The sequence below is a fragment of the Carassius carassius genome, chromosome 48 (genome assembly GCF_963082965.1).
Source record: "Carassius carassius chromosome 48, fCarCar2.1, whole genome shotgun sequence".
NCBI lineage: Eukaryota > Metazoa > Chordata > Actinopteri > Cypriniformes > Cyprinidae > Carassius > Carassius carassius.
The window spans coordinates 11,011,763-11,027,862 of NC_081802.1; the positions used below are offsets into that span (position 1 = coordinate 11,011,763).

The following is a 16,100-nucleotide window of genomic DNA, read 5'->3' on the forward strand; positions in this document are numbered from 1 at the left end:
AGTTAATGTCTTTAGCTTTGTCGTAACATCTGTCTATTTTTGTCTGTCTTGTCTCTTGGTTTATGTTTCTGTCAGTCCTCTTTCTGTGATGTGTCTTTTTATTTGGCTGTAATTGTCTATTTCTATTTCTATTTCTGTCTTTGTCATCTCCCCCCCCCTCTCTCTCTCTCTCTCTCTCTCGCTCTCTCTCTCTCTCTCTCTCTCTCTCTCTATATATATATATATATATATATATATATATATATATATATATATATATATATATATATATATATATATATATATATATATATATATATATATATATAGTGTATAGATGTCTATGTCTGTCTTTGTCATGTTTTTTTCTGTTAGTCAAAGGCAGCATGAACTACATATTTTATAGTGTTACTGACTGTCTAATAAAATTATCAGTGCCTCTTTTAAATAATTTACCTACACATCTTAGATTCGAAAAATAAATAAATGAAACTCAGTGCAGCACATCTGAACATCCAAACAGTCCGGCAGAATCTCTTTCAACCAGTCCAGCAAAACATATCTCTCTCTCTGTTTCTTCTGCAGTCTAAAGTTGGAGTGTGAAAAGCTGGCCACAGAGAAGACAGAAATACAGAGACATTATGTCATGGTAAGACAAACACACACACACACCCCCCAACTTAGTTTTGCATCAGATTCGACACGCATCCAAACAGCAGACATCTTTCTCCAGCCCTCAATCAGAAGTCCTTCAAACGCAGTTCATCCATCACAGAGAATGAGTTTACAGAGCCACTGCCGTGTGCCTCAGTGCCCGCAGATATGGCAGCAATCTGCGCCTGGCATGCCATTTGCTCTTGGCAGACGGCTTAACCCCCTTTTCTCGGTACGGTTTCTTTCTCTCCTTTTTTTTTTCTCCTCTCTCTTCTTGGCTCATAATTTTTTTAGTGTGGGAGTCGCCTAGCAACACCGTGGGCTCTTGGCAGAGCTGGTAAATACAACAGGCAGCTGTCAGGCCAGCTTCTTTTATTGCCAGGGTCTTTCTATCCCTCAGTCTCTGTTGTTTTTACACTTTTCTATCTGCCTCACCTTTCCTTTTTACTTGATTCTCTCTCTCTAATAAAATTACACTGACTCCTCCATACCAGAATTTATCCAGCTAGCTGAAAAGAATTGTTCACTAAAACCTGAACGCTGTTTAGTTACCGTCATGTTATTCATTTTTTTCCCCCCACTGGAAAAGATAAGTAGAGATTTTGGACTAAGTATTTGAACAACAAAAAGACAAAAAAGTAGACCATGCATGTTACTTGCATTATATATTAGGTTTATGAAGCCATTTTTGTGAGAAGCAAACCAAAATGTTGGTGCTGGATAAGGACTAGCTTCTCTTACCTTTTTGGCACTGAATCATCTGCACAAGCTTGTCTTAGCTCAGTGCTAAACAACCATTTGTGGCAAGGTGTGCCCTTTCTAAAGGTGTGATCACATTTATCATTGTTCGGACAATTTTCTGCAACCCATTTCAGTAGGAATCCTTACAATCAGGAATTTCGGATGAGGGTAAGTTTCGCCATGCAGATTTCACAACAGGTTCAAGTTGGTCTCACGAATTCGCCACATTGAAAGGGAAAACTTTTATGATTTGAAAGGAACTTTTATCATACATCGCTACACTATCTATAATATCACTATCTATATTTTTCCTGCCAATTTTCGGTAATGTTACCGCACCTCTGCAGAGTGACTTGATTTCCAAACAAATAATACTGCTAATTAACATTAAACAGCCAGCTTGACTAATGACATCCTTTTCTTTTTCCAGTACTATGAAATGTCTTATGGCCTCAACATAGAGATGCACAAACAGGTAAGATTGCTGATTCCCTCTGTTAATATCTTTTGAATTAACAATTTTACACCAATTACGATAAAGTCAAAAGTTCAAAGTTAAAGGGACTTTTCACCCAATAACTAAAATTCTGTCATTAATTACTCGCGCTCCTGTTGTTCCAAACCTGAAAGAGATTTCTGAGAGCTTTCTGACCCTGCATAGACAACAATGCAATGGAAATGTTTTATGGCCCAAAAACGTAGTAAGGTCATTGGAAGGGATGCACGAAATGGATAGTTCACCCAAAGAATGAAAATTCCCACTCACGTCGTTCCAAAACGTGTAAGCGCTTTTTATTTCTTCTGTTGAACACAAAAGAAGATACTTTGAAGAATGTTTGCAACCAAACAGTTGCTGGTAGCCATTGACTTTCATAGTGAGGGAAAAAAACTAAACTCCATAATGAAGTGGCGAAAAGTCCTTGTTACTGACATCATCTTTTGTGTTCAACAGGATAAAAACTCATAGGTTTGGAACGACATTTATGATGACAGAATGTTCTCTTTTTGGATGGACTATCTTTTTAGAGAATGGTCAAATTATCAACAATTTTTTTTTACGTGTTTTATAATAAGCATTGCATATTTTCTATGGGATAAGATGCAACCTTTCAAAGATAGTTTTAGCTAATTAAAGCCTCTTTAATACCATAATAGAAGAAAAGAAAACAGCATCTCACTAAACTGATAGTTATTTGTTGGATGACTAGATGACCATCGTGGCCCATCCATAGTCATTTGCCATGCATGCAAACACACTCTACGGTTTTAACGTGGGCTGACAGTGAAAACAAGTCAGGAAACAGAGTCAGTGTAAAGATGCTTGTTCGGCATCACGTTGTGATTTGTGCTGGAGAGTTTTATTATTCCTTTTTATCTTTTGTAGAATTCATAACTCAGATTCAATTATGCAGGGATCTTTTTTTGTGGGCATTTTATATAGTTGAAATCCTCTTAGGTGTGGCCTGTGGCACTTTGTTTTAAAATTAATCTGCAAACAAACTGATTAGATCAACAAATAACATGTCTGCGGCACACACATACACACACACCCCCTACACACACACACACACACACACATATTGCCTAAAAGTAGCTAGCCTTGACTTTCTAGCTCTCCTTCCTCAAAAATTGCATCTGCATTTCCCGACCTTCCTCGCTCAGTCTCTCTCTCTCTCTCTCTCTCTCTCATGTGCAGATGTCAGGTCAGTTTAAATTAGGTCAGCACTCTCGGAGCGTCTGTTCTCTCCTCTGTTTCAATTGCACTTGTTTTTTTTACATGCTCCACAAATTCCCTTCTCTAATGTTACCCCCCCCCCCCCTGCTGAATCTCCCATCACTCTGTAATTTCCTTAACTGTGCCTTTCTACTAGCTCCTATTTTTTTCTTTCTCCAAATTTCTCTTCTTTTGCTCCCTCCTTCTCACCCTCCCTTTCTCCCTCAACTCTCTCTCCTCTGAAGATGTCATTTTGTAGTTGCCATTCCCTAACAAGAAATCATTGTGTTTCCCTGGGGAGGGCCGTGATGGATGGATATAGAAGAGATGGGGGTGGGGGTCTGTTCCTCCTTTCGGGAAAGTGTGGAGGGGATTTTGGGGGGAGGGGGGGGTTGATGGTACTTCGCTCAGCCAGTAATTTACTTTAAGGGAAAGTGGACCCAAAAATTTAAATACAGTCAACATTTAGTCACCAAAGAAGCAGAGAGACATTTTGAAGAAGTTGAATTTGAAGAATCTTTTACAGGTAGGTTCAGTGAATCTAAACAGAATGCAAAAATGCAGTGAATTCAGGCAAATTGGGACATTTTTTGCCATTGAGATGACTGGGGGAAAAATTGCATGGAGTTGAACTTGAAAACGTATCAGTCTGATTGGTGATCGAATCATTTGGGAGCTGGTTAAATAGATTCATTGAACAGATCTTTTTTGAAAATGTATTGCTCAAGTGTTGAGTTGTTTATAATATATACAGTGTATGTATATATTCCTGTGAATAATTACTTACATTTTGGTCTGTTCGTCTTACGAATCTATCAAGCTACTTCACATGGCTTTGAAAACAGTGCGTATGTCATATGAATCATTTTCATGGTTCTTTTGTGTCTTTTTGAAGCTCAAACTTGTTTATTGTAACTGCATGGAAGAGAGCTATCAGCGCATTCTTCAAAATGTCATCTTTAGTATTTTGCAGAAGAAATGGTAATATGGGTTTGGTACAACAGTAAAGGCAGTAATTTGTGAGTGAACTATCCCTTTAAGAAAGAAATAGTGAGATGATAATGTTAGTTTATACCTGTTGGCAAAAGAAACAGCCGTGAGAAAGGGTTGCGCTCAGCTCAGGGGGCTCTTGTTTGGGTTGTTGGTAAATGATTACAATAGCCTTAGCATGTCAACCCCCAGCACTGCTTCAAAAGACACAGCAGCTCAAAGGACAAGACTAGTGTCCTGCTAACAGGGGGAGGCGTCACTCCTCTCGGCTGGACCGGAGCAGCAGATGCTGGGCATGAATATTTCAGGCATCCCCTCTCCTCGCTGCGCAACAATTAGCATGAACCAGATGTGGAGGGCTAAAATATTTACTAGCTGTGTGAGCGGAGGTAGCAGGTTACACACCCTTGCAACGTCTTGTGTGATAGATACGTTTTGGTGGACAGGATTGTATTTTTTTTTTTACTATTGCTGAAGCATTTCAGTTGTGACTGTCTTGTGACTGTAGTCTCAGCCTGGTGCCCAAAGGAGTGTTTATGGGCCTTCCTGATGCTTTGTGTGCAATAAATGGCTTTAATTGGCATTTTTTAATAATCTCTTTGGCTTTGCGAGGCAAAACGTGCAGCAAAAACAATTCAGTAGACTTTTTTTTTTGTGCAAGTTAGTAAGTTCGTAAGGTTGTAAGTCATTTACCGTTTCAGATTCACTCACCCCTTAACAAACAAACACAATTTGGATGGTCACACTGAAATAAGTCGGTCTGTCTGAGTGGATGGTTTAGTGACCGTCATCGCAATGTTTTGATGCCTTAATTGTAGTTGTCGCTGCATGGGAACTAATGTATAAGTACTACTACTAATGAATACATTTTAGTAGTACTAAAATTTTTTTGTTGTTGTCATTAGGTTTATTCATTTTATTTATTTATTATTAATAGTAGTAGTAATCCATTATCTTACATGCAAAATTAATTTATAATCAAATACTGTATTAGTTTAAATGGGTCATATGATGCGATTTAAAAATTGTCCTTTCTCATTGGAGTGTTACAAGCTCTTGGTGCATAAAGAAGATCTGTAAAGTTGCAAAGAATAAAGTCTCAAGTCCAAAGAGAAATTCTTTATAAAAAAATTAAGTCAACCACATCTACCTAAAATGGTACGTCCTGATGTGGGAAGATTTGCAAAACACAACGCCCAGATGTTCACGCAAGGAAAGAAGGCTTGACTTTTATTTATGTCATGGAGACGCTGTGTTTCGTTGTGAAGCGAAGCTACTTTGTTTGGTCTTCCAAAAGAGGAGACAACTAGAAATCAGTGGTTTAGTTGTATTTACAACACTGTTTCAGAATATATTCAAATATTCAGATGTGTGCAGCGCATTTTATGGAGGACGAGGACTGTTTCCTGTGAGAGTAGCCTACAGTGCCGGTGTCTGTTTCTATTATGTGGGACAGTTCCTACTTCCAACTTTGTAAGAACAGTCTGAAAGTGAAAAAAGTGCTTGTTGTTTGGCGTTTCTCCAGACATGGTTTTATGTTTACGCAGCGCGATACGCAACGCAATGTGTAAAAAGACAGTACAAGTCATTATAATCAGTAACCACTGGATGCAGCAAATGCCTTGTTTGTAATGGGTTTTATTGTTTTTTGTTGCGCTGGGCACACGGCATCACAGTATGTTAAGGGGCATAACATTTTCGTCACATGCTTGAGGGCCAGGCATTCAGCCAATCACAATGCACTGGATAGCTGGCCAATCAGAGCACACCTCGCTTTTCAGACCGATGAGCTTTGTAAAAAAAACAAAACAAAAAAACAACTCGTTTCAGAAAGGCGGGGCATAGAGGAGCAACAAGAATGTACATTATGTGGAAAATGTATTTTTTGAAACTTAAACTGCATAAACACATTGGATTACACCAAGACAGAAAATAAATGTATTTTTAGCAACGTCATATGACCCTGTTAAAAAAAAAGAAAAAAAAAAAAAAGAAAAAAAAAAAAAAATATATATATATATATATATATATATATATATATATATTATTAATAATAATAATAAACTTAATTAACAATAATAATCAATTATTACTATTGTATTTAAATGATTATTTATTGTAGTAGTATTAGTAGTACAGTAGTACTTGTTTATTTTACTATTTAGTAGTATTAGTAGTAGTAAATGTAATAATAATTATTCTAATTGTATAACTACTGTTAATACTACTAATACTAAGAATAATGGCTGTGGTTGTACATTAGATGTGGCATAATAATAATATTATGGATTATAATCATTATCAAAAATTGACATTAGGGTGGAAAAATGTCATTTAACATTTCAAAAATGTACATTTTGTATTAATTGAAATCTTTTTTTGCTTTTGATGTGCTTCTGTATCCCTCGCACTCTCTTTATCTCTGCAGACGGAGATCGCCAAACGGCTGAACGTGATTTGTGCCCAGCTCATTCCATTCCTTTCACAGGAGGTGAGATGAGACCAGTACACGCACAGTCCCATAGCTGCACATTATGAGACTCACACATGCCACTTTGTGTTCAGACATTCTGTGACTGATAATTCACACTTTTGTGCTCGCTCTCTCTCTCACACACACACACACACGCACACACAGACACACACACACACACACACAATATCGCTCTTTCTGTTTCTCACACACTTGCAATCACACTTTTTTTTTTCTCTTCCTCATTTTTCCTCACTTTCTCACATATTCTCTCATTCGGATGCCTCTGGGAAGCCTGTTGTTGTTCTTGTAAACCTACTTCCACAAAAACTCTTACGGTTTGCCCGAAGCTTTTGCTGATAGAAGAAAAAACAACTTCTCCCTCCTGTTTTAAGTCTGTGTGTTCAAGCAAAATGCAGCCCTGTGTGAATGTGTGTGAGCGCACACATTCCAGAAAATAAAAATGGCCCAGTACAGAAAGGGTGGCCATCTGCCTTGTTTTGTTGCTTGTTGTTTGTTTATCATTGACAGCCATTCTTTGACCTTCATCCACAGCACCAGCAGCAGGTGGTCCAGGCCATGGAGCGCGCCAAACAGGTGACTATGGGGGAGTTAAATGCGTCGATAGGGGTACGTGGACTCCCCCCTCTGCCTCCTACAGTGTGTACTTCCATCTTTTCATCCTTTTTATTTAACATTTTCCTCTTGAGTTCTCTTTGCTATTTTCTTTTTTGAATTAATTTTGGTTATGTTTGAAAGTGTGCGAAGTAGCACTTTTATAACTAGGTGGCAGATGTGCAAAACTCAATATTTCCAAAATCGACAACTCACCTGGCTAAAAACTAGTTGACTTATCTGTTTTGAGGATGCTCTGATGTAATTGGGTTCTCCTTGTTTTGGGTTGGGTAAATTTTAAGGGGGGTGTTAACATGAGACACAATTCTGTATGAAATATTTCAAGTTAGACTTGTGTTTAACTGTGTAAGCTTTCCAGAAAATGGCAGGATGCTCAGACTATTTAATGCAAAGGATGATGTTGTTGTGAATCTGTCACTTGCATCACGTACCAAGTCCATAAGCTGTTATTTTCCCCTTGGAACAGAAAAGAGACATTTTCGCAGATTTTTTTGGACTGTACTTTTCCATACAATGATAAAAACCAAACTCAGTTCACTGTGACCTTGTCTGTCTTTTAAAAGACAATGTCACATAAAAAGGTACACAAGTCTATACATTTTTTAATTTGGCTAAACAACTAGTCGACTTGTTTATGTTAAGAATGTGCAATATAATTACTGTTTTTAAATTTTCTTCACCCCAATCAGATACATATTTTAAGGGGTGTACATAAGAAATATTTCTGTTCATCTTGATAGAACTTGGAAAACTTAGTTATTTTTAACTTTATCGCACTGCATTTTTCCAAACAACAGTAAAAGCTAAACGGAGTATATTGTGACCTTGTCTGATCTTCTTTTAAGTGGCCGCATCTCCAAAAGGACAAAAAGTGTCCATATGACCATGCATGTTTCAGAATTCATAAAGGCTGCATCATTCCTGGCCTAAAATGGTATTGCATTTTATGTACATAGTAACCCAAAATGATGTTTGAATCTGTACGCAAGCTTCGACGCACAGGAAAATCATTGGTAGCATAAAGGTTTGGAACAATTTTTGGACAATTTTTGTCTTTAGCGCTCACTAGCATGAGGTGTGAGTGTAGACTCCAAACAGCTGAGTGTGTGTATGGTGCCAACTGACATCCCATTGGTGTGAAGCCTTTATTCTTGTATGATTTCGATTTGCTATATTTTTATTCCCTCTGGTGTTTTGCATTTTAATTTCTCACATGGCAGTCATCAGCTTCAGCTCAAATGTTTTTCATTTTTATTTTATTTTGGAGTGATCATTAGTGAATGCTGCAGCAACTGTTCCCTGAACCCATCCGTTAGAGCAGATCGACTCCAGTGCGACGGGCTTCCTCACTCCCAGGACACTGGGAACGGGTCATGAATGCATTCCCTTTGTAATTCTGGTGCAGATCCAAGTCTTAACTGTGTTGTGTTCTCCCCCCCCCCCCCCTTTTCCTCTCACCTCTCTCCTCCTCCTCCTCCTCATGCTTTTTTCATTTCCTCTGGCTATCTGTTTCTTCACTACACTTCCATCTCGGCCTCTGTGTCACTCTTTTATCTCCCACACTCCCCTTTCTATTTTTTTCCTTTCTATCTGACACCCCCAACTCCCATCCCTCCATCGTCCTCTTCCTCTCGTTCCCTCTAGCAACAGCTTCAGGCCCAGCACCTTTCCCAGCATGCTGCCCAGGGGCTGGCCATGGCCCCTCACCCCTCTGGCCTGCCTCACCCAGGACTGGCTCTGGGGGGCGGCTCTGGACTGCTGGCCCTGTCCGGGGCCCTTGGGGCCCAGCTGGCCTCTAAAGAAGAGCGAGCCCATTTAGAGGCTGTGGCAGCGGCGGCCGCAGCTGAACATCACAGAGGTATAACAAATAAAATCATACTGACAGGTCACTTGACTGGTTTATTAACACCAGGGACAGGACTACTAGTCCTGTTAAAATGGTGCTGTTTTTATCGGTGGGATTACAACCAGTGCGTAATTAGATCGATCTTTCAGAGCAAGCGCACAATGCAGAGGCCAACTGTTTTCCAGTTAACGTGTGTAAATGCTCGACAAAGCTAAGTGTGAAAAACATTATCTAGCTCCGTTAGTTTGACACTGTAAAAACCAGACTGGAACAGTTTCAGTCGAAAGTGCATGTAAACACATACATGAATTATAGTATAACATTCGTTTATTGTAACTGCATGGAACATTTGTCACTCGTTCTTTCTTTACCCGTGTGTACTATTTAATCTATTAGCATGAATTGTTACATTTTAGTACATTAGTCTTTAGGACTACTAACATTGTTTTTTCCTCCGATAAAACAGCAATTTTAAAATGTGAGAAAAGAAAAAGAAAAAAAAAACTAGGTTTGCTGCATTGGTAGGATTGTACAATTTGGCCAAGTATGTGATTATTTTTGAATATACATTCATTTTTCTTCATAAGTAATGATAGTATTATTTATAAAAATAAAAACGAACATGAAGAGATGTTACTAATATAATACATCTCCGAAAAATAAATGAAGATAAATAATTTATTTTACTGCACAACTGTAAAATCAGAGCACTAATGAGCAGCTTGTTTAAAAGCTGTGCCACTCTTTTCGATAATCACGTTAAGCCATATTGCAATGTTGGCTTTATTTTGATAAATGTACGTTTATTACTCATCCCGTACTTTTTTGTTACAAACACGATTTATAAATCATGAGGCTTGTTGCAAGAGATGTTTTCTGAAACCTTCTGAAAAGTGGTTCGATTATAGTTTTGGTCACATTAGTGACATTTCTATTGGTCAGTGTGACAAATCCACCGACTCGAACATGAGTGAAAATGGTGTGGGTTACTAGATAACTATTTAAATGACTAGATTTGCCCACGAAAATTTGCAAAAAAAACAAGCGTCAACTCACCCTAACCATTTGGACTTGGCAAATGATAAATCGGGTTAAAAAAATAAATAAATAGAAAAGCAGATTAAAATATCATAGACCTCAAATCTGTCATCTCGTATATAATTAATGAAACATGAAAGAGTGGGATTTGAGGGAATATGCTTTTGTTATTATTAGGGGGGGCTAATTGTTTTGTCTGGTGTAGAGTGAGTTTTGTCTAACCGTCATAGTCACATTGTTTGTTTTTTGGTTTGTTTTGACTGGCAACGGGGACGTTTACCTGCCTTTCCCATGATCCCCATAGACCGTGAACCTGGACCAGTGAGTATCAGTAGTATCCGTCCGTTTTCTCTCTAACTCTTTCTAGTTGAGCTCCTCTCAGTGCAGACTGTCAGGCATTAGGTGTCTCTATTGCCTGTGGGTCCAGCAGTTATGGAGCTGATTTGATTTATCCCTCGTTTCCTACATCATTATCTCTTTCTTCTCGCTCACACACACACTTACACGCACATCCTCTGCCTCTCTCTCCGCTGTTCTGTCTTTCCACTCTCATCTTCTCATCTTCCTCTTCCAGAGTTCACTCTCTAACGGAGACAAAGGCAGGCCTTCAGACTACCTCAGCAACGGAAAAAAGAGAAAAGCAGATGAAAAGGAGTTTATGACCGATTACGTGAGTGTTCTTTCGATGTTAAATCGGCATCGTCCTTTTATGAATCAACCACATGATCTTTATTTGATTTAAGCACATGTAGGGAATAAATAAAGAGTCGCTTAACTGAAGCGTGTTCTCTTTCAGGGCAGCGATGCAGAGAAAAGCGACGATAATTTGGTCGTTGACGAGGTCTGTTTGCGTTAAAGAATTTAAAACAAGGCTGAGCGTGTTTTCCCCTGATTAATCCATCATGTGCATTGTGTTCCCTCAGGACCCTTCTTCTCCAAGGAGTGTGCAGTCGTACTCCTCCAGAGAGAACGGATTAGATAAACTCCCTTCTTCCCGTAAGGAGCCTCTGCCCCAGGCCAGTCCGACCTCGCTGGCTTCCTCCAGCAGTGCTGCTTCCCCTTCACGCAGCAAGGAGCCTCCACCAGTACGTTTGATGTTAAACAAATGCATACCTCATTTAGCAAACAAGTTCCTCTCCCTCCCCGAGCTAAATTCTAGCAATGCCCTTCACTTTTTTTTCCACCTGCACAAAAAGATGCACTTTCTTTTGCAGCAAAACACATCCCTCACCTTGCTTTTGCTGCCAAGCTCCTAAAAACGCTCGAGTTTGGCTACCGCTGCATCTTTTTCCAGTTATTTTTTTCATCGACTATATATCTTGCTTGAATAATTAATGTGTGTCATTGTGTTCCCTAACCTTCCAGAGAGAGAAGTCCAGCACTCCAGGGATGAAGCCTGGCACACCCATGTCCCAAGAGTCATCAACCCCAGGTCCCAGCGTTCCTCCGCAGTTTCGCCCTGTTCCTGGGAAGCCTGGCGTTGACCCTCTTGGTAAGATCCTGTTATCTTGATAGTCCAAGTCTTTAGTGACCGAAATAGTAGAGCGTTTCATTTAACCAGGTTTGAATGTCTTTAAAGGTTGATGGCTAGTCAGTCAGCAGAGGGCAGTAGTGGTCTTCCTGTTTCTGAAAGGATGTCTTGTTTTAATTGTATTATCTTGCTGAGCTTGTGTCCTTATTAATGGGTCAATATGATGTGACACTTTTTTTTTTCAGGATCTTTTAATTTATTCTAAAATTAAAAATGCAATTAATACATACAACGACTCAGTCACCTTTATATATATATAGCGCTTTAAACAAAATACATTGCGTCAAAGCAACTGAACAACATTTAGTATATGCACGTTTTTAATTTCTGAATTAAAATTTGTTTTAATATTTTTGAGGGTATAAGTAAAAAATGTAAGTGTGGTCCTGCCTCAATAACGAAGAAAAAAATTAAAAGATGAAATTCTGTATAACCTTTTATCTTTTCATAAAAAAGAAAATAGAAAGGTTTGGCATGATATTTCTCAAAGAAAATAAAAGTGAAAAAAATATATATTACTTTGTCATATTCTTTTATTATTATTTATTTAAAAACATTTATATATATATATATATATATATATATATATATATATATATATATATATATATATATATATATATATATATATATATATATATATATATATATATATATATATAAATAAAATGTAAATATTTGATGCAAAAAGTTTTGCATGCCAAATCAAATTCATGTGGTAAATGATAATGTTCTTGATATGTATAAAAATGTTTTACTTTATACTAGTGTCATATTACTTTATACTAATGCCAGGTTATATAAAATGTTTTTTGTCCGATTTTTTTGTAATTTATTGCTAATTTATAATATGCTTCAGCATTGAGAAAGAAACCTTGCCTGTATGTTCTGCCTTTCTAGTTCTTAACTTATATTTCTGTCTTAAATTCGGTCTAAACCTCTACTTCTGGATTTCTTAGCGTTAGGTCTGAGGAACCCATTGGTGCAGGGTGCATACCCCCCTGGTGCATTTGGCCTTCCTCCCCCAGGAGTTAACGGCGAGTTGGCTGGAGCCGCAGGATACGGTGCCGGTCTTCATCTCGTCTCTCCTCAGATGAACGGCTCAGCTGCCACCGCTGCAGCAGTCGCCGCTGGATACGGACGCTCACCTGTGGTGAGAGAAAAAACACAGAGACTGTTACATTTACCCTGTGCCTTTATGATTTAATTGCAATTTAGCTTTCTTGGTTTCCAAGGTGGGTTACGAATCTCCTCACACCCATATGAGGGTACCAGGGCTACCTGCTAGCCTGCAATCGGCAGCTTCTGGAAAACCGTGAGTTTCCAATGCTAATTCCCAATGGGTTGACTCCATTCTGAAAGCCCCAACTCAAATGTCCTTAGTAGAATCTTAAACTAAATGTTACTTATATGTCTTTCCCGCCCCCAGTGCTTACTCGTTCCACGTGAGCGCAGATGGTCAAATGCAGCCGGTGCCCTTCCCTCCTGATGCCCTCCTCGGCCCTGGCATCCCTCGTCACGCCCGTCAGATCCACACCCTCAGTCATGGAGAGGTGGTGTGCGCGGTCACCATCAGCACCTCCACGCGTCACGTCTACACTGGCGGGAAAGGCTGCGTCAAAGTGTGGGACATCAGCCAACCGGGCAGCAAGAGCCCGATGGCCCAACTGGACTGTTTGGTGAGATCTGGGTCATGTTAAACTCTACTTATAGTTGGTACTCTCCATCCTGGTAGGACTAAATCAATGTCCTTTCATCCAATCAGAATCGAGACAATTATATTCGCTCATGCAAGCTCCTTCCAGATGGACGGACTTTGATAGTTGGGGGCGAGGCCAGCACGCTGTCCATCTGGGATTTGGCCACGCCTACTCCTCGAATCAAGGCCGAATTGACGTCCTCGGCTCCGGCCTGCTATGCTCTGGCCATCAGTCCGGACAACAAGGTTTGCTTCTCCTGCTGCAGTGACGGAAACATCGTGGTCTGGGACCTGCACAACCAGACGCTCGTCAGGTATCTACAGACCCCTTCTGGTGAGATTTACCACGTTCTTCATCCTGAAGTCATGTGATGTCATTGTGTCGCCCTCTATAGGCAGTTCCAAGGTCACACAGATGGAGCCAGCTGTATCGATATTTCCAATGACGGGACCAAACTGTGGACTGGGGGTCTGGATAATACAGTGCGCTGCTGGGACCTGAGAGAGGGCCGACAGCTGCAGCAACATGACTTCACCTCACAGGTACACTGGAAATGTACTTGAATATTTCAGAAGCAACACAGGAAAAGTAGTTGTATATCTCTCAAAGTTACTGAACACCTGAAGAGTTTTCATGCATATCTGGCTACTTCCACATTTATCAGAATAAACTGGAAAATGCATCTTATTCCTCTTAATGTTTTGGCTTTCTGTCCAAATTGAGACGGAAGCTTAGCTTTTTGTTTAGACTCTCTCGATTGATATGAACATAGCCTCAATGCTTAGAGACTGGATCAGGAGGTTCAGCGGGTGTTCAGATATCAGAATGAGAATGAATTGTGTTGGTTTTTAGCATGAAATGTGTTTATTTGTGCGTGCAGATCTTTTCTCTGGGTTATTGTCCTACCGGCGAGTGGCTTGCAGTGGGGATGGAGAGCAGTAATGTGGAAGTGCTGCACGTCTCCAAACCAGACAAATACCAGCTGCACCTTCACGAAAGCTGCGTACTCTCGCTCAAGTTCGCCTACTGTGGTACATTAATTTTTTTCTTCTTAAAAAGTACCCTGTTTTTACTTAGAAATTGGTTGAGCATTATAGAAAAACATGGCTGTTTAATTGAAGGACTGTACCTGAAATATTACTTTTAACTTTTGCAGGTAAATGGTTTGTAAGCACAGGCAAAGATAATCTGCTGAATGCATGGCGAACTCCATATGGATCAAGCATATTCCAGGTAATGTTTGGATAATACTATAAATACTGCAGTGCTGAGGCTGTAATTAACTAAAATTAGTGACACTACTAACCTAAATACATTAAGAAAGCTTTAAATGCTGCAGCTTTTCCAGTAACAAGCTGATTTTTCCAAAAACTACTGGTATAGTGCTAAATTCCAATTATAGCCAAGCAAACTGACAAACAGACAAGTAGAATTTTAATTTACTGAGGTGGTTCATTCAAATGGTTTAATTGAACTGCTTAAAAAACTGTGTAACAGTATAATATTGCTTAATCGGAGCACAATTTAACTGATAATTAAATTGGCATTTTGTCACTATGATCGAGACTTTTATTATGACATTGTCGCATTGTGTCAAACATAAATGTTCATTGTTGAATAGACTTTATATTTGTTCTATTTATCAGGATAGAGAAGACAAACAGATCAGCAGTGCTGTCTAACGCCAGAAAGAACTAACTAAATACTTGTTTTTGTCTCTAGTCTAAGGAATCGTCGTCTGTCCTCAGCTGTGACATTTCTCCTGATGACCAATTCATTGTCACTGGTTCAGGAGATAAGAAGGCTACTGTGTATGAAGTCATTTACTAAACTGAATGTGTTCAAAAAATGAGAAACTGAAACTGATTGGATGGAGAACAGATTCATCATTTTGTCTTGGACTTGGGAGACAAAAGGTGTGTTATGAATATGGACAGCGGTACGGCTGTTCTTTTCGAATCCAGGATCTGATGGTGGATCTTCAGATCTGACCTTGTTTTTTTTAATGCTGTGAGGAAAGCTGGTAGACTAGCTTCAAAAACATGGGATTTCTCCAAAGACCTCTTTACTTTTTCTTCTATCTTTCCTTTTTTTTTTTTTTTACAAGATAAAACCTCTGTAGTGAATATAATAGTAAAAGAAATCTTATTTTTTTAGCCTTCAGAATTTTCATGGAAATGGACGATTATGGAGCCACAGTGTATGAATGAATTATGACGAGACCTAAAGGACTGGCCCAAGATGACTTCATCGATCGTTTTTTTTAAAGCTCACCTGATCTCTGCTCTGTGTTATGATTGTATGGATGATGTATAAGATAATGGACCATGATTTAGGACAGCAAGGCTCTGGATTTAAGTGTTTCATTGACTTCAGGGAAATGGCTATAAAGACACTCAGTTAACGTCATATCACGTGAATACTGTATGTTGGAGCATGTTGAAAATAATTTTGACTTAGGTTGCAAACTTGGTATGTATGAACTGTAAATAAAGCTCTTTAAAAGCCAAATGATTCATACTGTTGGGTACTGGAGTTAGAGATAAAAATCTTCTTTGATGTAAATAATTCATTTCATTATTTATTTATTTTTACGCTGCATTTAGTAGGTAAATGCACAAATTTTTATACAATTTAAATATTAAATTTCTTTCCTCAATTATTTACCTGTTTTGAAGGCTCAAAGTAAAAAAAAATCAAAGTTTAAGAAATATGCAGACCCAAAAACTCATGCTTATGCAAATTTTTATATGCACTTTTTTAAAAATAAATTTAAACGTGTACAAATGTGAATGTAT

General features: G+C 38.8%; 1 protein-coding gene across 4 annotated transcripts in view; it reads left to right on the plus strand.

The window, feature by feature from the left end:
• Positions 1-15,816, plus strand: part of LOC132131873 (transducin-like enhancer protein 1) — a 30,816-nt gene extending 15,000 nt beyond the window's left edge. Inside the window, exons 3-20 of one of the 4 annotated variants that reach the window (XM_059544002.1) lie at positions 565-628; positions 1,805-1,849; positions 6,507-6,569; positions 7,107-7,181; positions 8,832-9,044; positions 10,330-10,392; positions 10,646-10,741; positions 10,868-10,912; positions 10,995-11,156; positions 11,437-11,563; positions 12,562-12,755; positions 12,838-12,917; positions 13,032-13,281; positions 13,368-13,615; positions 13,697-13,844; positions 14,183-14,333; positions 14,459-14,535; positions 15,025-15,816. In XM_059544002.1, coding sequence (XP_059399985.1) covers positions 565-628; positions 1,805-1,849; positions 6,507-6,569; positions 7,107-7,181; positions 8,832-9,044; positions 10,330-10,392; positions 10,646-10,741; positions 10,868-10,912; positions 10,995-11,156; positions 11,437-11,563; positions 12,562-12,755; positions 12,838-12,917; positions 13,032-13,281; positions 13,368-13,615; positions 13,697-13,844; positions 14,183-14,333; positions 14,459-14,535; positions 15,025-15,132 — 2,209 coding nt within the window. In that variant the 3' untranslated portion in view covers positions 15,133-15,816. Of the gene's footprint in view, positions 1-564; positions 629-1,804; positions 1,850-6,506; positions 6,570-7,106; positions 7,212-8,831; positions 9,046-10,329; positions 10,393-10,645; positions 10,742-10,867; positions 10,913-10,994; positions 11,157-11,436; positions 11,564-12,561; positions 12,756-12,837; positions 12,918-13,031; positions 13,282-13,367; positions 13,616-13,696; positions 13,845-14,182; positions 14,334-14,458; positions 14,536-15,024 lie in introns of all 4 variants that reach the window. The other 3 variants (XM_059544003.1, XM_059544001.1, XM_059544004.1) reach the window with 3 other exon arrangements.
• The last annotated feature ends 284 nt before the right edge of the window (positions 15,817-16,100 follow it).